Source organism: Cetorhinus maximus, chromosome 19 (assembly GCF_964194155.1).
Source record: "Cetorhinus maximus chromosome 19, sCetMax3.hap1.1, whole genome shotgun sequence".
Lineage (NCBI taxonomy): Eukaryota > Metazoa > Chordata > Chondrichthyes > Lamniformes > Cetorhinidae > Cetorhinus > Cetorhinus maximus.
The window spans coordinates 68,978,375-69,000,682 of NC_135897.1; the positions used below are offsets into that span (position 1 = coordinate 68,978,375).

General features: G+C 48.1%; 1 protein-coding gene across 7 annotated transcripts in view; it reads right to left on the reverse strand.

Annotated features, from left to right (window-relative positions):
- LOC144693884 (palmitoyltransferase ZDHHC5-B-like) overlaps positions 1 to 22,308 on the reverse strand; it is a 53,560-nt gene that overhangs the window by 22,903 nt on the left and 8,349 nt on the right. For 2 of the 7 annotated variants that reach the window (XM_078564032.1, XM_078564036.1), the window contains exons 1-6: positions 17,303 to 17,806; positions 17,110 to 17,231; positions 14,566 to 14,711; positions 11,664 to 11,836; positions 7,233 to 7,335; positions 5,757 to 5,845 (exon numbers count right to left, since the gene is read on the reverse strand). In XM_078564032.1, coding sequence (XP_078420158.1) covers positions 5,757 to 5,845; positions 7,233 to 7,335; positions 11,664 to 11,836; positions 14,566 to 14,711; positions 17,110 to 17,231; positions 17,303 to 17,355 — 686 coding nt within the window. In that variant the 5' untranslated portion in view covers positions 17,356 to 17,806. Of the gene's footprint in view, positions 1 to 5,756; positions 5,846 to 7,232; positions 7,336 to 11,663; positions 11,837 to 14,565; positions 14,712 to 17,109; positions 17,232 to 17,302; positions 17,807 to 22,308 lie in introns of those variants that run through there. The other 5 variants (XM_078564031.1, XM_078564034.1, XM_078564035.1 and 2 more) reach the window with 4 other exon arrangements.

Consider the following 22,308-nt stretch of genomic DNA (forward strand, 5'->3'; position numbering starts at 1 on the left):
TAGGTTTTAAGGCCTGGATTTTCACTCCTGGGTCGGGAGTGCAGAGTCCGGACATTTCCTTGCTCCGTAAACCCAACCCGGGAGAAAATGGCCGGAAGGTGGGATTTTCCCTCTGGGGTGGCAGCGTTCCCTGGGAATGAGGCTGGCTGACCCCGGAAAGTGTGCGGAGGGTTCCGGGCGCGGAGGCTGTCTGGGCGGAAGGCCTGCCTCAGTGCACCAACACTGTATCGAAGTTTAAAAAGAACAAAAACATTAAACAACCCTCCAGCCCTCACCCCTCACACCTCCTCACCTCCCACACACTCCGCATGGCTCATCCATGTCAACCCATGCCCGTCTACCCACCCCCATGGCCCCTATACCTTCCATGCCAACCTATGCTCCTCTACTAATCCCCATGGCCTCTCATACCCTCTGTGCCAACCTGTGCCCCTCTGCCCACCTCAAGGGACCTCGTACCCTCCATACAAACCTATGACCCCGCACCCAAAATGGCCATTTATAGCCCTTATGCCAACTTTGTGCCAACTCATGCTAACCCATGTCCTCACTCACCATCCTTTGCCTTTACGCTTTTACTAGTGCAGGTAAAACATAGAAGACAGATGTGATGCAGCAATTAGCCTTGAGAGTATTGCTAATTACTTACAACCCGAGTAAATTGTTAATTTTCTATTTGTATAAATAGAACCATGCACTTACCATGCAAACTCACCCAGTATCCACCAGGGGTAGACCTCAGGACACATGCTGAGATTAAATGAAATAAAGTTCCAAGTGTCTATTGCAGGCTTTTTAAAAAAAAAACACTCATTCATAAAAACCCATTCACTACATTACATTCCTTCAACTTTATCATCCCTTACAACAACAAACATTTAATTCAATTGCATAGTCCCTTATAAAAACAAGCATTAAAATTCCTAGTCCCACTGCAAAGTCCATAATCACTTGGAGCTATCAATCAAACTGTGAAATGGCAGGCACCCTATTTGATAATTGACAGTTGTGCAATCAGTCATGCAGCACTAATCCAGTAATGTCAATCCTAAGGCTTATGTCAACAGAGTGAAATAGCAAGTAATCATTTTTTTTTACACTCCAGACAGGGTTTTTTTGACAGCCTGACAGCTCGCTTTGACGAAACAAAAACAAAAATACCTGGAAAAACTCAGGAAGTCTGGCAGCATCTGCTGAGAGGAACACAGTTAACGTTTCGAGTCCGAATGACCCTTCAACAGAACTAAGTAAAATTAGAAGAGAGGTGAAATATAAGCTGGTTTAAGGGGGGTGGGGGGGGGGGTGGGGGGGGCGGGTGGACAAGTAGAGCTGGATAGAGGGCCAGTGATAGGTGGAGATAACCAAAAGATGTCACAGACAAAAGGACAAAGAGATGTTGAAGGTGGTGATATTATCTAAGGAATGTATTAATTAAGGGTAGAAAGCAGGACAAGCAAGGTACAGATAGCCCTAGTGGGGGTGGGGAGGAGTGAAGGAATCAAAAAAGGCTAAAAGGTAAAGATAAAGCAATGGATGGAAATACATTTTAAAATAATGGAAATAGGTGGGAAAAGAAAAATCTATATAAATTATTGGGAAAAAAAGGGGGGGATCAGAAAGGGGGTGGGGATGGAGGAGAGAGTTCATGATCTTGTTGAACTCAATATTCAGTCTGAAAGGCTGTAAAGTGCCTAGTCGGAAGATGAGGTGCTGTTCCTACAGTTTGCGTTGAGCTTCACTGGAACAATGCAGCAGGCCAAGGATGGACATGTGGGAATGAGAGCAGGGTGGAGTGTTGAAATGGCAAGCGACAGGGAGGTCTGGGTCATGCTTGCGGACAGACCGAAGGTGTTCTGCAAAGTGGTCACCCAGTCTGCGTTTGGTCTCTCCAATGTAGAGGAAACTGTATTGGGAGCAACGAATGCAGTAGACTAAGTTGAGGGAAGTGCAAGTGAAATGCGGCTTCACTTGAAAGGAGTGTTTGGGCCCTTGGACGGTGAGGAGAGGAGAAGTAAAGGGGCAGGTGTTGCACCTTCTGTGGTTGCATGGGAAGGTGCCATGGGAGGGGGTTGAGGTGTAGGGGGTGATGGAGGAGTGGACCAGGGTGTCCCAGAGGGAACGATCCCTGTGGAATGCCGCCAGGGGGGGTGAAGGGAAGATGTTTTTGGTGGTGGCATCATGCTGGAGTTGGCGGAAATGGCGGAAGATGATCCTTTGAATGTGGAGGCTGGTGGGGTGATAAGTGAGGACAAGAGGGACCCTATCATGTTTCTGGGAGGGAGAGGAAGGTGTGAGGGCGGATGCGTGGGAGATGGGCCAGACACGGTTGAGGGCCCTGTCAACCACCGTGGGTAGAAAACCTTGGTTAAGGAAGAAGGAAGACATGTCAGAGGAACTGTTTTTGAAAGTGGCATCATCAGAACAGATGCGACGGAGGCGAAGGAACTGAGAGAATGGGATGGAGTCCCTACAGGAAGCGGGGTGTGAGGAGCTGTAGTGGAGGTAGCTGTGGGAGTCGGTAGGCTTGTAATGGATATTGGTGGTCAGCCTATCACCAGAAATTGAAACAGAGAGGTCAAGGAAGGGAAGGGAAGTGTCAGAGATGGACCATGTGAAAATGATGGAGGGAATTGGAAGCAAAATTAATAAATTTTTCCAGGTCCAGACGAGAGCATGAAGCAGCACCGAAGTAATCATCGATGTACCATAGAAAGAGTTGTGGGAGGGGGCCGGAGTAGGACTGGAACAAGGAATGTTCCACATACTACTCTCGTCCGTCTGGCTGAACTTGTTCTCACACTGAACAATTTCTCCTCAAACTCCTCTCACTTTCTCCAAATAAAAGGTGTGGCTATGGGTACCCACATGGGCCCCAGCTATACCTGTCTCTTTATGAGGTATGTGGAACGTTCCTTGTTCCAGTCCTACTCCGGCCCCCTCCCACAACTCTTTCTCCAGTACATCGATGATTACTTCGGTGCTGCTTCATGCTCTCGTCTGGACCTGGAAAAATTTATTAATTTGGCTTCCAATTTCCACCCCTCCATCATTTACACATGGTCCATCTCTGACACTTCCCTTCCCTTCCTTGACCTCTCTGTCTCAATTTCTGGTGATAGATTGTCCACCAATATCCATTACAAGGCTACCACCTCCCACAGCTACCTCGACTACAGCTCCTCACACCCCGCTTCCTGTAAGGACTCCATCCCATTCTCTCAGTCCGTTCGCCTCCGTCACATCTGTTCTGATGATGCCACTTTCAAAAACAGTTCCTCTGACATGTCTTCCTTCTTCCTTAACCGAGGTTTTCTACCCATGGTGGTTGACAGGGCCCTCAACCGTGTCCGGCCCATCTCCCACGCATCCGCCCTCACACCTTCCTCTCCCTCCCAGAAACATGATAGAGTCCCTCTTGTCCTCACTTATCACCCCACCAGCCTCCGCATTCAAAAGATCATCTTCTGCCATTTCCGCCAAATCCAGCATGATGCCACCACCAAACACATCTTCCCTTCACCCCTCCTGGCGGCATTCCGCAGGGATCGTTCCCTCTGGGACACCCTAGTCCACTCCTCCATCACCCCCTACACCTCAACCCCTTCCCATGCAACCGCAGAAGGTGCAACACCTGCCCCTTTACTTCCCCTCTCCTCACCGTCCAAGGGCCCAAACACTCCTTTCAAGTGAAGCAGCATTTCACTTGCACTTCCCTCAATTTAGTCTACTGCATTAGTTGCTCCCAATGCGGTTTCCTCTACACTGGAGAGAACAAATGCAGAACACCTTCAGTCTGTCCGCAAGCCTTAACCAGACCTCCCTGTCGCTTGCCATTTCAACACTCCATCCAGCTCTCATGCCCACAGGTCTGTCCTTGGCCTGCTGCATTGTTCCAGTGAAGCTCAACGCAAACTGGAGGAACAGCACCTCATCTTCCGACTAGGCACTTTATAGCCTTCCGGACTGAATATTGAGTTCAACAATTTTAGATCATGAACTCTCTCCTCCATCCCCACCTCCTTTCCGATCCCCCCTTTTTTTCCCAATAATTTATATAGATTTTTCTTTTCCCACCTATTTCCATTATTTTAAAATGTATTTCCATCCATTGTTTTATCTCTACCTTTTAGCCTTTTTCAATTCCTTCACCCCACCCCACCCCCACTAGGGCTATCTGTACCTTGCTTGTCCTGCTTTCTACCCTTAATTAATACATTCCTTAGATAATATCACCACCTTCAACATCTTTGTCCTTTTGTCTGTGACATATTTTGGTTATCTCCACCTATCACTGGCCCTCGATCCAGTTCTACCTGTCCCACCCCCCCTTAAACTAGCTTATATTTCACCTCTCTTCTATTTTTACTTAGTTCGGTTGAAGGATCATTCAGACTCGAAACGTTAACTGTATTCTTCTCCACAGATGCTGCCAGACCTGCTGAGTTTTTCCAGGTATTTTTGTTTTGGATTTCCAGCATCCGCAGTTTTTTGCTTTTATCTTAGCTCTCTTTGACAGTTCATCTTGACACTTTTGACAGCTATTTTGATAGTTCCAATGAACTTCACAGTTCTAATGAGTTTATGCACTTTTTACGCACATTCATGCCTAATTTTAGTAATCCCAAATGGCAACTCACCCTCTCAAAAGGCACCTGAACTTCATCAAAGGTGCCCTGGGACCCTATCCAAAGGAGTATCTTACCTCTCCAAAAGGGTTCCCTGGCTATTCAAACAAATCTACAAAGTACAGGCTGGCTCCTACCAGGTCTAATCTGCTCATGTCAGGTTTCAGGCACCTCTCTCACCAAAATCACACATGATGAGTAGAGCTGATTTCTATGGTCAGCTGCCTCTGTGAAATGCACATGCGGGAGCCATGCTCCGGGCTCATTCCCGCCCCTGCGAAAATGGTATGTGCCGTGTTCGGGGCGGGACTTCGGGATTCAGGCCTCTTCTGCCATTTTCGCAGCGACAGAGAGCTTCTCCTTCGCTGTGAAATCCAGGCCTAAGTTAGGCTGATTCACTAGAGATTTTGGTTCACTGCTTTCAGGGTTAATGAAGCAAAACTTTAGAGCACCTGCCTGTTTAAGTGTTGTTAATCACTATCTTCAGCAGATGAAATAAATGGAGAGATTCAAAGTCAGCATAACGTGTACAATATTACTCTTTAAATTGCTTTTATTCCACTTTTGGGGATTTCATCATCCCTTTTCAAACAAATCTACAAAGTACAGGTTGGCTCCTACCAGGTCTAACCACCCAGCTGTCTCCCCTTGCAAGAGCCTCCCAACCATTACCATCACCTTGTAACCCCCAACCCACCCTTCCATACCTACCCCTTCCACACATTCAACTAAGTTGCAGGGGACAGCTCAAGATTGGTGATCTTATGACCGCTGACAACGCAGCCATGCTCAGCTGCCAAAATGCAAACCAGAGCAGCCAGTGAAGGTACCCTTTCTATTTCACTTTTCCTTCTAGGAGGTCCCTGGGCTGTACTCAGGATCTGCCTCTCAACGCAACAGGAGTCAGGACTTCAGTGTTTATTGTGAAGCACTGGCTGGTGTGATGTCAGATTGCACAGGCCCTGTGACATAATGCTGGCCCTGCAATTCTTCGAGCATTTAATCAATCTCTTACTGTGATTCTGGAAAGAGGCCTGTGAAAGCAACAGGGAAACAGTAGAGAAGCGGTGTAGATATTGTCAATATGAAAGAGGATGACCCATTCTTAAGTTTCCACAGTGATAAACTCACCTTGGCACAATGCGACCACACAGTATGTTGAGAAAGTTCTTTTTCCAGCCATGTGTGAAGGGGTTTTTTCTATCCTCCTCGTCATTGTACTGTCAGAGGGGGAAAATGTCATTGCTTTATTCAGCAGAATTAATTTACAACAAAACATAGTTTTGTGAGAAACTGGTGCTCAGATTTTTCTGTTTTCTTGCCCGCTTTTAGGTTGGCTGCAGTGGGCAGGTAGTGGTGTGGGGTGGCTGGTGATAGCCGAAAAATAAAATTAGTTCATAAGGCACTGTGCCTAATTCCCAACCCTAACAAATCATTATCATTCAGAAGTGACGTTGGTGGCCAGAAGCAGCTACACAATTACTGACAGATTCTTACCTCCTCTGACAACTATCCATGCTAAAAATGCCAGCAGATAAGATGCACTTAGTATACAGATAACTGCTAATAGACAGAACTGAAGTTAAGTGTCATTAATAGGATATTGTAATTTAACCATAGATGTATAGAACTATAAATGTTTACAGTACAGAAATATCTGTGCCAACTCTTCGCTAGAGTAATACAAATTTAACTTCACTGCCCCACACTCTCCTTGTATCTTGTATTTACACAACAGCCATGTATCTTTCTTTTTGCTTCAAATATTTATCCAATTTTCCGCTAGAGAAAGCAGTGGCCTGTTCCTCAACCACTCCTAGTGACAAAACATTCACCAGAACTTTCAACTTAGTGGAAGTATCAAATGGGCAAGTCAATTTGACCATTCAAGTCAATGTAGAGGGAAACCATGCAGTGTTTAACGGGTAGCAGATTCGATACTGCTCATTCCATATTCCTACAATCCTCTGTGTAAACAAATTTCTCCTAACCTTTGGCCTCATTCTTACAGATAGTTTTAAATTGATGACTGCCTATCACCAATGACCCAACCCAAAATTCTTTCCCCATTCATTCCGTCAAAGCACTTCATAGTTTTATAACCTTCACTAAATCTTTTTTCGGGCTTTTCTTAATTTAAAACAGTCCACAATACCAACAATGTTTGCAGCTGAAAGGCAGAGACACCTGCCTTTAGACACAGGTCCCTCTCCATAAGTGGCGAATGACCCGAGTTCAATTCCCTGTGGAGGGGCACATGAGCCTCCAATAATACTCTGGTTTGATACTGAGGTGGGGAAGCAGGAACTCTTGAAGTAAGAAGTGTCCATGTGCATGCCCAGCTCCTCAGTGTCATTGACCTTGTAATAGGCAGATGGAACACTGATTGTCAGCAGAGATAAGCCATAATGTGTCACTGCCCTTTTGCCGTTGAGTTTCAATTGGACCTTTCCAGAACCCTTGATTAAATTAGGATCAGTGAAGGAGTTTGGACAAAAAGCTCAGAGAAATACCCAGAAAAAACCTTACTATATGATCAGCTATTGCCACATTCGAAGGAATTGTTTAGTTTAAATCACCCTCTGTCACTTGTAATTTATGTTTTACCTCCTCAGACATGGTTTCTCCCAACACAATGAGTTCAATATGAGCTCCAAACAGGAAAAGCACTGGAAAGAGGAAAAAAGCAATAGGAACGATTACAGCATAACTGAGAGTTATTATTAAGGAAAACTCATTTTTGTAACTCTTGGACAAGATTTATAACTATATATGACTGACAGATTGGAATGCTGGGCAACAAGAGTCCAAAGGCTGCTGTAAACCATGAACTGGTATTCCAAGCTATTCCCTCAGCACGTGGCAATATTGTTCTCACTGGTTTGAGATGAAGAACTGAAATTTAAAGGTACTCCCGTAAAAGGCATGGATGTGTTCAATAGGTTGTCAACTCTCCATCTGGGCATATTACAGGTGTTGCGGACTGACCACCTATTATAGAAATATCCAGGGCAGAATCGTCCCAGGTTTGCACTAAGTGCGGTGGGAGCCGCAACAGTGGCTTTTCACACTGTATTGTCCCAAAGCCGTCACATTAAGTATGCATTCCCGGGAAACACGCTGTTTCCATGGCAGACTGGCTCTCATTCACCTGCCACGCCATCACCTCGCTGCTTCATCACGCTGGGCAGCATATTTAAAGCCCAGCTATGTGCACGCCGCTCAGTGCTCCCAGCCCACGACTGCTGCCTGGAAGACAGGAAGGCCCCGAATGACAAAAGGACTACAGCCCCCAGGTTTAGTGAAGTGTCCCTCAAGCACCTTTTGAATGCTGTCACAGCGTTCCGTGATGTCCTCTAGTACCCCCCCGCCACTCTAGCTGCAGGATGGGCAGCAGCGTCACCAATCCAGCAAGGAAGGTGGGGGCAACGGGGGTCAGCACCAATGCCCAGCAAAAGAGGACTGCCACCCAGTGCCGCTACAGGGTGAATGGTCTCATCCGTTCCGCCAGAGTAACTCACTCTTCTCATCACTCTCAACTCACACACTCACAAACCCATCACACATCCACAGGGATCTCACACCTCAAGGGACAACACCACTAACTCTCACACACACCCTCACATCTCCATCAGGCTCATATCCTCTCGAGCTTACGTTCCCATCCTATCCATGGCTCTGCTCACTGCACAAATATTCCACTCAGTGCCAGGTGTCCTGTTCACACTCTCTCCATCTGTTTTCATGCAGGAGAAGCCTGCTCACATCAGCAGGAAGAGGTCCCAGACTGGGGGTGGAGTGGCCCACATTGGGCCCTTCACTTATTTTGAGGAGCGTGTCATTGCTCTAACTGGTGAGGGCGTGGACCCTCCCTGCAACGACTGGGAGGTCGGTGGCGAAGACCCACTTGAGGATCCTACACCACAACATCCCTCTGTCAATGCAAATGTGAGTGCTCTCTCCTGCTTTTGACCCTGCTGCCATGCACTAATTATCTCTACCTTAGTTCACAGGGAGCTCTGCCAAGCGACCTACACCCTCAGCCAGCCAGTCCGTCAGCTCCATCCATCACCTTCAGCCAAGAGGACACCTCCTCCATTGAAGAGCTGGAAATAAGCAGCTGGGAAGACCTATCACAGTACTTACCCATGCCCTGCACCAGTGCGGAGACACACACCTCAGTGGGACATAGATCTAGGACAGGCTTGAGTTCACAGTCTGGTGGTCACCGCACGGAAGCGCATCTGCAGCAGAAGGAGGCAGGTTCAGCTGAGCTCACCGGCACTCGGAGGACTGCTGGGGAAGAGGCACCTGTGAGTCCAAGTCAGATGATGAACCTCTGGGTTAGGCCTTCCAACTCATCGTGGAGAGTCAGCAGAAGGTGGGGGAACATCAGGTAGAGCTGTTGGAAGCCCTCAACAGAGTGGCATGCGAGTTGGAGGAGTGCATCCACCTGCTCTCTGATGAAGTGGTGCCCACATGTGTGGGCATGGAGGTCTCATGGGGAAGATGGCGAATGCCATGAAGACCCTGGTCCAGCAGAACCCGGAGATGCCCGCAGACATGCACTCCATCGCGGGAGCCATGGATGAGTTCCTGCAGTGGCAATGCGAGAGGGAAACGGGGCACCTCAGCATCCCACCAGGTGCTCCTTCCCCTCAAGGAGTCAGGCCAGGGCCCTCGGGCACCTGAAGGGATGAGAAGCAGCAGCTGGACATTCCTGGGTCATCCACTCAGGAATCCCGGGGTCTGTCTACTTCCTCCGAATCCCCTTTTCCTGTGAGTCCCTCAGCCTCGTCCTCTGTCACCGCAGAGGAAGCAGCCTGCCCACTTGCCCACTGGTGATTCTGGAAGGAGTAGTGTGTGTGTGTGTGTGTGTGTGTGGCAGGACATTTTGGAGCCTTGTGCAAGCACTGTCTCTCGCACGCGAATCCTTCCTGTATCACACTCATCTAAAAGTTCTGAGCATTTTCAATGCTGCCTGCTGGGGTTTGCTTTCAGTTGTCTGTCTGAGCTGACCTGCATCTCCACCCACCCACTGATCACACTCCCATGCAGCACTTGATCTCACCCACCACGCCTCTCGTTTCACTTTCGATTTGGACAGCAGGATATTAATTTGGTTTTATTTCTTTCCCCGATCCTTTACCCTCCCCCAGTCACCATTTCCTTTCCCCTATCACAGTTGACCTCCCAGAATCACCTTTCACCTGCCCTCTGTGAACTACCAGCCACAACCCTTTTCCTTCGGGGATGTCCAGGTGAACGTGCACATTCCTTTCCTTCCCGAAAATTCCAACCCATTCACATTAACTCCCCTGACCTCTTCCTTCCCAGCCCCAGGGTCCGTGTCTGCCTCCGGGTCTCCACCAACCACTATCGCTGTCCCTTCTCCCACTACCATCAAATCCTCACCCTCCCACCCTACCGCCTCACTTTGCCCTCATTAATTCTCACCATTCCCTCATACCATGCCACCCTCAGTTCACTCTCCAGGAGGAAGTCATGGACCCATCAGACCCCTCCCTTGCACGTTCACTTGGACATCCCCCTCTCCGGACCCCTTTTCCCCCCGGAACACCTTCCCCCCTGGAACCCCTTCCCTCCCACTGGACCCCTTAAACACACAGGACCCCTCCCACTGGACCCCTTAAACACACAGGACCCCTCCCACCCTCTGGATCCCCTTCCCCCACTGGAACCCCTCCCCCCTCTGGACCCTTTCCTCCCCGGAACCCTTTCCCTCCTGGAAGCCATTCCCATGCCAGTAGCCCTCCCATTCCCCCGGACTGGCCCCCCCAATTTCTCCTTCCCCCTTCCTGGCTCCCTCAGGCACCCTTACTTCTTCCTCCAGCTTTATTCCTTCCTCCTTCCTGACTCCTTTTTCCACCCTGCCTTCTTCATCCACCCTTACTCCCTCCCCTCTCCGCATTCCTTCCTCCCCCCGGAATCCCTCCCATCTCTGCACTCCTTCCTCCCCTGGACTCCCTCCACTCTCCACATTCCTTCCTCCCCCTGGACTCCTTCCCCTCTCCACACTCCTTCCTCCCCCTGGACTCCTTCCCCTCTCCACAATCCTTCCCCCTCTGACCTCCTTCGCTTACACCTTCCAACGCCCCCTTCCACCTACCTCCCCAGCTTCCATCTTCTCCCCAGTTACTCCCTTCTCCCCTGTACTCCCACCGCCCCAGCCTCCCCCCGATACCTTCATTCCCCCCTCCCAACCTCATGCCCCCGACATCCTCACACCCCACCCAACCTTACCCCCAGACAACCCCTCCTCTCCCAATTAATCCTAGACCTTCCTCTTCTATCCATTTGACCATCATCTGTTGTGAGCATCTACGGTGACTTTCCAACTTGCGTGAGCTGCTTCGCAGTGTAGCCATGTCCATGAGAATCCACCCAGCCACAGTTGTCAAGACGTTTTCTGCACTGGTGTGTTTTCCCGCTGACGTAGGGGGACGGTCCAGCCAGGGGGCATGAGTCCGACGGGCTGGCCTTGTAATGATATGCTGATGTATTACAATGAGGTTCGCGAAGTCTGATGGCAGGGAACATGGCCCACCATCAACAGGCTGAGCGGACAACAGCAAACTTGCTTCACGCGTTGTGAAAACGATTTTTGGCCTGCTTGCCATATTGTTCGCTCACTCCACCGAACACGCCTGACGCCAGCAGGCACGGAAAATTGCCCATCCAATTTCCATTTTCCTTTAAATCAATGAGAGTGAAAATCGGACGGTTTCTATAATAAGCGGCCGATCCATTACACCAGTCTTATGCTTTGATGGAAAGTTGCAGATATGCTCATTTGATGTGAGCCTCTGACAGGATTCCCTGTCATGGTTCTCACTGGACTGAAAGCAAGAGTTTGCAGGTTTCCCCAGCAGCGTTGATCCTGCAGCAGTGGTGATACTGTGCTTGAGCATTCCATGGAAGATTTCCTTACATCCCACCCGCTAACAAGCTGTCCCCGCTAGGGAACTCCAGTCCCAGAAATGCTGCCTACAGCTCCAAGTCAGAATGAAAGGATACGTGGTGCCCTTCTCTGCTGTCATTGGCTCATGGTGGTTGAGAACAAGGTACGTGATGCAGGATCCCAAAATAGTCAGCATGTAAAGGACAAGAAAGAAGACAAAGAGGAAAAAAAAGCGGTAATTCCTTCTCCCAATACAGTTATTCACCCATTTGCAATGGTGATCAAAATCCTGGAACAAGAAAAAGCAGTTTTCAGCTACTAATATTCTATACTTTTTATATCTCATTAAAATAGAAGGCTGCTTTGATAGCAATCTACAATAATCCAGTTATTGAGTTAGTCGCTCAACCATTCAGAAAGACAAGCAGAAAATGCTGGAAAAACTTAGCAGGTCTAACAGCATCTGTGGAGAGAAAAAACACGGAGTTAATGTTTCGAGTCCTTATGACTCTTCTTCATTCAGAAAGACCCCAGGTATGATCCATGATCGAAGTTGCGGCAACTCTTTGCGGCTGGGTGTCCAAAGGGCTTCATTGACTTAAGGTCAAGGGGAAAATTATCCATGATTTCTGCTCAATGATCCTTGTTGGAGGCGCAGCTGTGAAGATATTAAGTGAGGGTAGAATCAGATTCAGCGAATGTTTTTAGTGGTCAACAGTCATTGTTAAAATTTACGCATAAATAATAGACATGGGTGAGCGAAGGGAGGAGATAGAACTGTAACCCAGTAAGGACTGAATGTCTTAAGGGATGAGGTTAAAGTGAAAATTTACAGAGAAAAACTGGGAAGAAAAATCCAATTTATGTCATCTCAGACTAATTTAAAGTTTTTATGAATTGTGTTAGTTCAATACATGAGGAATATTTACTATAAATTTTATGATTATATATGCATTTTTGATTAGAGAACATGCAGAGTCTTCTGGGGTGTAACACTGAAGTTGCTATAGCACTGATATTAAAGTCCTATACATTTCAATGTGTCGGCTGTGTTAGATCAAATTCAATTTGAATAAAGATCCAGGTACCTTGACTGTAATTATAACACTGGTAGTCTCCATTTGTTCCAATTCATGGGACAAAAAAACTGATTATTATTGTGTGAATAGTGCCTTTGACACCAGTGCAACAGGAGACATTTTACTAAAGTGATTACACAGCTGAACCACTCAATAGACCCAATGGGCCATAACTTCCTCAGAATGACAATCAGCGTTGGATTGCCACTCCATGCCCAATTATTTACATTAAATTTCTTCTGTGGCTGTCTCGCCCTACCTTCCAACACAAGCAGTACAGCTGTCCCCAGGCCCAGCATTGCAGTCCAGCAGAGTCGGATTGAAGGACATGCCCCCTTTTTTACGGCACTAGCTTGTGGGGGAGGTTGGAGGTCAGGGGGCGTTCGGACCTTAGGTGGGGGTGGTTGGGGGGTCAGGGGGGGTGTCGGGTCACATCAATTTGGGTAGGGGTTGGGCCTGCAGAATTGGGGGGGATCGTGTCGGGTCAGGCCTGCTGGGGTGTTGGGTCATGTCGGTTCGGGGGCTGGGGTCAGGTTGGCAGGGGGATTGGGGGTGTCAGGTCAGGTCGGGTCATGGGGGCTGGGGGGTGGGGGGAGTCCCGTGCCAGTGGGGAGAATCCCATACGGGGTTGGGGAGTACCATGGGGGGTTGGTTAGTCAGGGAGGTGGAGGAAGTCACCTGGAAAGTTGGGGTTTGGGGGCAATCCCAGGGTGTGGGGGTGGGGGGTGGGGGTGGGGGGCGGTCTAGGTCTTTACAATAGCTACCCATTAGTTAGAAGAGATTTTAATAATTCTAAGTTTTTCTAGGTAACTATTTGTGTAACACAGCCGGAACCATCCAAAGTTTGCAATTTAAATGCATTTTCGAATGGTTCCCAGTGCAGGACAATCGGCCAGAGGAAGTTTGCACTTCTGGGCAATTGCCGTGCAAACCCTTACCTGTGAAGTTCCGAGAGGGGTTCCCCAGTGCGTCTTTGGTGTACCCCCAGCCCCCAATCTGACACTGGGGAGTTTTGAAGTCATGACCCATGTGCTTTTTCATTGTGTGTTAATTAGTTTACCTTTCAGCTGCCAGTGTTACACCTCGTCCTATCCAAACGGAAACTAAAATTGGATGGGCTGTAAAATGGATGGCCTGCCTAATCCCCTAAATTTATTGCCAGGTGAGTTGGATTAATTTTTAAAATAAAATGGAACATCATTTACAGAAGAGCTGCCACATTACCTATAGAAGGAGTGTATCTCATATAGCTGATATGTACATGTGCCTATACTGTATTTATACATCTAGATTGACATCTACATGTGCACTTCTAGCGGATGCCACTGGATAGCAATCAGGAGTATGAGTCACCACTGGCGATCTAACAAAACACCCAAAATTGTCAATGCTTTAGCAGCTAAGGAGCTCATATATTTCAAAATTCCCACTTTCATCAGCTCTGTAAAACATTAGGCAATAAATTAACAACAAACATCAATTATTCATAGTATACACAGAGTGTGTAATACACGTTTAGCATGTGTAATGGTCCATAATCTGCAGATTACGTTTTTGTCAAGAATATTAGAAAACGTGAAAGCATAAATGAATAAAACTGCTTGGCTTATGTTGCCCATTTCCCATGCAGACAGTCCAGAAATAATATCCCCTATCATGGATCTATTTAATCAGCTCCTTCCCCAGAGTTAGTCCAGGAAACTCATCACATGCATGGTTACATCTTGTATGATGAACATTTCAGCTGATTTCCCAAACAAGGGCAGAATACATTTTCAAGTGAAGGAGAAAGGGATGCAGAAATGAGAAACAAGGAGTAAAGGAGGAGAAAAAGTAAAAATGAAAAGCTTAAAGGTTTGAAAAAAACTCCATGTATTTTCTGTGGTTCAGTTTCATACCATCTGCCCATGTGTAGTCTGTCTACTTTTGAGCTGCTCACCTCCACACAGACGTTGCAGAGTCTGCAGTGTGAACAGCGGGGTGGGCGATAGAACTGACAGACTCTGCACCATTTCAAACAAAATATCTTGCCGTTGACCTTCACGACTTTAGGATCAAGGCTCTCGTGCATCGATATATGCGAACCTGCCATAGGAAAGAATAAATGTTTTGAATTACACCGGTTTTGAAATTTGAACAGCAAAAATTACTCAGGCGGTACCTACTTGGTAGCTATAGCATACAATGGGGGGAGTCCCAGAGAACTTCACAGGCTGATGCACATGTATGGGGTTGGGTTGGAGAATTCCATTGGGGAGAAAGCTGCAGAGCTGCAGAGAGGCACATTCACACCACAATAAACAATAACCTACTGAGTTCTTGTTCGTAACCATTCAAGTCAAGAAAGAAAAAATTGCATTTACATAGTGCCTTCTCATTTTCCTTGCACCACAGATTAAGCCATGCCACTTCCTCATTTCAGCTCTTCAGAATGTAAAGCCCTTTGCCAAAGGAGGAAGAGGACAAGAATGATCATGAAGATGCACTGTGACTTGACCTACCTCCTATAGCTGCCAGCTCAGATATAGACAGAACACAGTAAGTTGCTTAAATGTTAGGTTTGATGGAGGATCTACACATGGCAACTCACTCGGCACATGCACAGGAGTTGCACGGAGAAATAGGACACCACAGTTGCCAACTTGCTGGAGAGTGTTGTAAGGTGTTGGACTTAGTCCGTTGGGCCTTATTAAGGTATTCGTAGTTTTAGATAGCTCATCAGTAAGTATTTATTAACTACTAGAAACTATATGCATAGGCACAGTAAAGGTCCAAGCTGGGAGCTGTATCCATGCTTTCTTCTAGACACAACTCCATCAAACACTAACCGACCCCTAGGTGCGGGTCATGTGTTCTGTTACAGCACTTTGTGGGTAATACTGTACTCAGTCCCATGTTAACCCTTTATGTGCCAGACCCTTATACTACACCTCCCCCACCCCAAGTTTTAACCAAGGTATTTACATGTTATCCCAGTTTACCCATGTATTATGCCATTACCACTACCCCATCTCCCCCACCCTCCTCCAAAGTCTCTGAGTTCATAGGTTCAGGCAGTCTGGAGAAGCATATTATCTAAATGGTGAGAGATTGCAGAGTTCTGAGGTGCAGAGGGATTTGGGTGTCCTAGTGCATGAATCACAAAAGGCTAATATGCAGGTACAGCAAGTAATTAGGTAAGCTAATAGAATGTTATCATTTATTGCGAGGGGAATTAAATACAAAATTAGGGAGGTTATGCCTCAGTTGCACAGGGGCTAGTGAGACCACATTTGGAGTACTGTGTATAGTACTGGTCACACTATTTAAGGAAGGATGTAAATGCGTTGGAAGCAGTTCAGAGAAAGTTTACTGGACTAATACCTGGAATGAGTGGGCCGGACAGACTAGGCTTGTATTCGCTAGAGTTTAGAAGAGTAAGAGGTGGCTTGACTGAAACATATAAGACCCTGAGGGGTCTTGACAGAGTTGATGTGGAGAGGATGACTCCTCTTGTGGGAGAATCTAAAACTGGGGGTCATTGTTTAAGGAGAGGCGAAATCTTTTTACTCAGGGGGTTGTGAGTCTTTGGAACTCTCTTCCTGAAAAGGTGGTGGAAGCAGTGTCTATGAATATTTTTAAGGCAGAGGTGGATAGATTCTTAGTAAGCAAGGGGGTGATAGATTATTGGGGGTAGGTGGGATGCAGATTTCAGGTTACTATCAGATCAGCCATGATCTTATTAAGCAGACTCCAGGGGCTGAATGGCCTGCTCCTTGTTTGTATGTATGTATGTATGCAGGCCTTATAACCCTTACACATCTTGTTCTCCCTACTGTCGGAGAGGTGGTAGGCTTTGTCACTGCAGGTAAACTTTGTTGAATTGGAGATTGTTCTGGCATCTGAGCGTCTTATCATCTTCTTTTTCCTTTCTTTGGCATTGAATCACTCTTTGTCAATTCTCCAACTGTCTTGATAGATGGTGGTTGGTTTATCTGGTTCTTTAAGTGGCAGACAAACTCTGGGCTCGTCTGTATGGTGTTTATTCCCTTCTTCCTTCGTGCGACTCACCGTGATGCACGCTGGGATGGAAGATGGCCCTTCCTGTTGTGAGGGTTTGACTTGGCAGTAAGCTCATCTTTGCATTTGGCTGTATAGTGTGCTGTCATCAATGGATAGCTGCTACTTGGTTAGCCCATTTCAGATGCAGCAGATAGGCTTCATCTGAATAAATTAACTTTGACATTAAATGCTACCAGCATACAATTATAACGCAATCACTCCTGCTTGTACCAAAATGAAGAGCAATGCATTTTTGGCTGAAAGTGTGTGCCTACAACAATCCTGCTGCCACTTTGTGTGCTGAGGTAATGACATAGTGCCTGAAAAACATGCTCTATACAGCCTGATTTATCAAAACAGGTTTTATAATGAGTGGATCCCATGTCAAATGAGTAAGGTTTGACGGCTTTGTCCATTTCTTTGAGAAATTAAATTGCTTTACCTTGTTGTAGAATTCCGGGGTCCATGAAGCTGGTGATAATGAAACTTGTAAAGCACAGTATGAACAAGATTCCAGCAGCGATTGGGAATGCCAGGGAAACTTTAACAGCCAAGAAAGCACAACTGAAAAAGAGAGGCAACCTTTAGAAAAATGAATTTCATAATCTGGAATTAACAAGACAGTAAGTACGTACCTTGTATATAAGGATACAACCCAGATTTGCAGTTTCTTGATCTCTGTTGCCATTTTTTGAAAAAAAATTGACTTTTAAAGGTACTGCTCACAGCCAAAACAATTCTCTCTCTCGTTCTTTCTTCCTGTAATTGACCACAATAACCAACTCCTACTGTCTTGTTCTATCTCGCTTTTTGCCTTTGTTTCCTTTCATAGGAATATAGGAACAGGAGGAGGCCATTTAGCCCCTTGAGCCTGTTCTGACATTCAGTGAAATCATGGCTGATCTGTGATCCAACTCCATATACCTACCCCATATCCCCTAATACCTAACACTTGTAACACTAGTAGAGGTGTTCCCTAATTTCATCCCTGAATGGTCTGACCGTAATTTTAGACTCTGCTGCCTTGTCTGAGACATCCCAGCCAGTAGAAATAATTGGCTGAATAATACAGCCTATGGAGGTAGGTAGGAGTCCAGCCTGGAAGTGTGTGGATCACCAACTCCTTTCCCCACCTTTCCAGAATGCTGGATAATACACTAATCATTAATCAGCAACAGCCAGGCTGGTTACCGGCCAACAGCGTCAGTGAAGAATGGGCTACTCGCTCAATGGACCATTGAGGATTGGACGTCTAGGCACTGAGCTGCCAGGAAGGAGGTCATGGTCATTCATTTAAAGGGACCCCTGGCTCGGGGTTGTGTTAGTTGCACCAAGGATATTTGTTTGTCTGACGTAAAAAGACTTTGTTCCTGAATATAATCATTTGGAAATATTGCCAGAGTGAGATTTTTAATTTATTTTTGACTGTTTTCATTGAACGGAACGATTCTGCACCTTTGAGGCTCCATTATGGAGAGGTACGTACACATCAGCGCCAACGCCCTTCAAAAGAGGACAGGCACCCAGTGCCACAGGAGGATGAATGATCTCCTCCATTCCACCAGGGTAAGTCACTCTTCTCATCACTCTCAACCCACACTCACAAACCCATCACACATCCACAGGGATCTCACTCACTGCCGGTTCAAGGGACATCACCATTCATTGTCTCACACACACTTTCATTGCCCTCATCTCGTCCATGGGACCACTCGTCACCCACATAGGACAGACACACTTATCATCTGGCCGGGCAGGCGCTCTGCTTACACTTTCTCCATCTCTATTCATGCAGGACCACCTGGCACACAACAACAGGGAGAGGTCACAGACTGGTAGAGGAATGCCTGAAATCAAGGTCCTCGCCGGCTTTGAAAACAGAGCCATCCAGCTGGCCGACGGGAATCTGGATCGGTCCTGTGCTGACAGTGAGGTTGGTGCTGCTCTACCAGACGAAGGTTCAGGAGTGTAACATACATCAGACAACCATGCTGTGAGTGATGTGTCCTGTTTCACAGGCCACTGCCAGTCACTAATTATCTCCCCCAGCTTTCACAGGCACATCTGGGAAACAGCTGACGGAGTCCATGACCCAGGGCCTCCAATCAAGCCCCAAAGAAACCTCTGAAGAGGAATCTGAAGGCACCCTCCTTGAAATCCCATCACAGTGCTCATCCACACCCTCCACCAGCGCAGATTCACACAGCTCGGTGGGACCTAGCTTTAGAATAGCCTCAGGATCACAATCTGGTGAGCACATCGCACTGTCTGATCCATAACAGGCAGAGGCAGGACTTCCCTGGTGTCTCACTGGAGGACTGCTGGAAGCCAGAAATTTGCTGAGTCCGAGTCAGATGACGAGCCTCTGGACTCGGTCATGTCACAGTTGCTGGAGCTACAAAGGCAAGCTCGGGAACATCAGGAAGGGATGTCTGCTGCACCCTTCAGATTGCAAGGCACGATGGAGGAGTCTGTCCACCTTCAGGCTGAGGTGATAACGCCGGCATGCCACCGCACCGAGGTCAACACTGGTAGGATGGTGGCTGTCATGGAGACCTAGGTCCTGGACATTGGCCCTGCGCCGCTGCACAGGCTCAACTCCATCATCGACGCCATAGTTGGCTCCCAACAGTGTGTACATGAGAGGGGTGCCGGGCAGCTCGATTTCCCTCCAGCTACTGGTTCTCCTCAAGGAGTCTGCCTGGGGCCCTCGGGCACCCATAGGGAGTAGGATCAGCCGATGCAAACTCCGGGGCCATCCACCCAGCTGACTCCAAGAGTGCCCAGCCCATTCAAATACTCTCTTCCTGTGACCTCAGTAGCTCCAGCTCCACAAGCTGAAGAGGATGCCACTGCTACACAGCAGGACCCCAAAATCAGGCTGGGGCCCTGCAAGTCTCGGCCCTCCAGAAGACATCCACCCAGGTCATCACAGACAGAGCGTAGCAGTCAGCAGACTGCCTCCACCTTCGTTGTGGATGTCTGAGGAGCACCAAGATGCAACAGCAGGGTTAGGAAAGTTAAGGAGAATTAGTTGCACAGCCTGGGCATGGGTGTTAAATCATTTGTACATACTGTTCACTATTGTCAATAAACTCCCAAGAATGTCTCCTTGCCTATGGCTCCTTGTTCCGATGAACTGTGTTCTTGTCACTCAGGTGTGAAACCTTTCTGGACAAGATAAAGGCAGTTGCCTCTGTCCAGGGCCTCTTCCCTGTGCTCTGTGCAGCCTTCAAACCAAAGTGAGAGATCGGCCTCACACTCCCTGGAAACATTACTGGTGCCTGCACCTCGGCGATGCTTGTCATTGCTGCCAGAATGTAGTGGGCAGGCACCACAGAGTTTTCTCATTCTCTCGATGTGCTCTCAGCACATTTAAGGTGGGGCTGGCTCCCACCTCTTCAGCATCTGTGACTACTGATGCTGTGCTCCCGAAGGGCTCAGGTGCTGAAGGCGGACAAAGGATCAGATGCTTCTAAAGTTTCATGACTGAGTCTCTATGATGTGACCCTGATCACAGAGCACAAGCGAGCTGCCCTCTGCCAGACAGAAGCTATGTGAAGATTGATGGAGTGTCCTCACTGTATGTCATCATTATCCTCCTGCGATCAAGTGACTGTTCGGGCCTCCACTGCCTCTCCATGACAGGAGCATTCTCACAGAGGGTATTCGTGCTGCCATTAGCCAGATTGGAGTCAAAAAATCACAAATGTGATATGAGGATCTATGTGGTCAGCTCACTGCATGTCGTCATCATCCTCCACAAACCTAGCAGCTATGAGGGCCTCCCGAGCGCGCCTGCCTCATCTAGCCAGTGCGAGGGCCTCATCCCTGTCATCGTCACCTCTGAGGGCCTCCTCATTCTCATCCCCGTTGGCGTCCTCCTCATCGGGGAAGACCTCTGGCTCCTCCATCTCCTCCTCAGCCAGCTCCTCTCTCCGTTGCAGCGCCAGGTTGTAAAGAGCGCAGCAGACAACGACGATGCGTGACACCCTCTGCAGACTGTATTGCAGGGCTCCACCAGACCAGTCCAGGCACCGGAGCCGTGTCTTCAGCATCCCGTTGGTCTGCTCCACCAAGTTGCAAGCTGCAGCATGAGACTCACTATACCGTCGCTCTGCTGCTGTCTGAGGCCGCCGCACAGTGTCATCAGCTGCAGTCTCTGTGGGTAGCCCTTGTCCTCAAGGAGCCATCCCTGCAGCTTCTGAGGACCCTGGAAGACTTCAGGGATTTGTGACTGACTGAGGATGTAAGAGTCATGCACAGTCCCTGGAAACCATGCGTACACCTGCAGGCTGCGTTTCTGGTGGTCACATACCAGCTGCACATTCAATGTAGTCCACCGTGTGTTGCAACGCAGATCTGAGTGCCATGTGAGTGCAGTTGATCACACCCTGAATCTGTGGGAAACCTGAGATCTGGACGAATCCAGTTTTGCATCTTGGCTGTCCTGGTTCTGGGCGAAATGCACAAAGTTGTGTGCCCTTGCAAAGATAGCATCCGTGACCTCATGGATGCTTTTGTGTGGGTGGAGACTTGTGAGATCCCATAGAGGTCTCTGTGGAGCCCTGAAAAGAGCCACTGACATAGAAATTGAGCGTCACGGTCACTTTCACAGCCACTGGCAGTGGATGTACTCCATGTCCCCTTGGGGTCAAGTCCTGCAGATGTGGCCGACCAGTTCCCCAGACATGTGCAGTCTTCAGCGGCACTGGTTTTCGGTCATCTGCAGGAATGACAGGCTGCGTCTATAGACCCTGGGCCTAGCTAGGTGTCGACCAGCAACACATCACTGTGGCTCTTCGATGGCGTGTGTGGGAGCCCCAGCCGCCACTTCTTCCTGAGGTTGCTGCTCCTGCCTCTGCACAGCCAGGAGCCTTAGTCATTCCCTTCTCTGTCTTCTTCACTCTCTGTAGGCCTTCAGGCATACAACTAGTTCACCAGGTTCCATGATCCTGTTGCAGGGTGAAAGAGGGAGACATGTGGTTAGTATGGGTGTACTAAGAACCTGTCCTGGTTAAGTGTGAAGGCTCCTTAAGGCTTCCCGGAGAGTGCTGGCCACCACTTGTGTGGCCAGAGATGAGTGCGCTGCATGGCTGCCCAAAACCTCACCACCTCCACCCCACTCCACCTGACCAAAGCGGCAGCTTTGCCCATTGCACTGCATGCTGTGCTCTCAACTCAGGCACAGGCATTCTCCTAATCCACACTGCAAGGCTGCACTGTTAGCATGAACCATGGGGGAGACTGGCCCAAACCGGGCTGCTGACATTGCAAGGGGCTGTGAGAGCCTCCACCAGTGACTGCCCCAGGGCCAGCTTTAGCAAGGGGATTGTACAGTGTGTGCAGTCGTCCAATTGTTCTGCAGCCCACTAAAATGCTAATGACTTTGCAGTCTGTGCCAGGGGGTGAAAAGCTTTGGAGCACTTGTTGGCACTTTGGTCTCTCTGTATTGCTTGAGTGGGCAGAATTGCGAGGAGTCCGTCTCCCATCATATCGATGTGACCGTGCCTGAACTGTCTCAGTTACAGAGGAATGGTCACTTTATATAACTGGTTGTTTTTCCCATGCTGAGAGAACACTCTTGCCCGCAGAACATATTATTTCAGTTGATTGGGCTGCTAATGAGTTAACTATCACT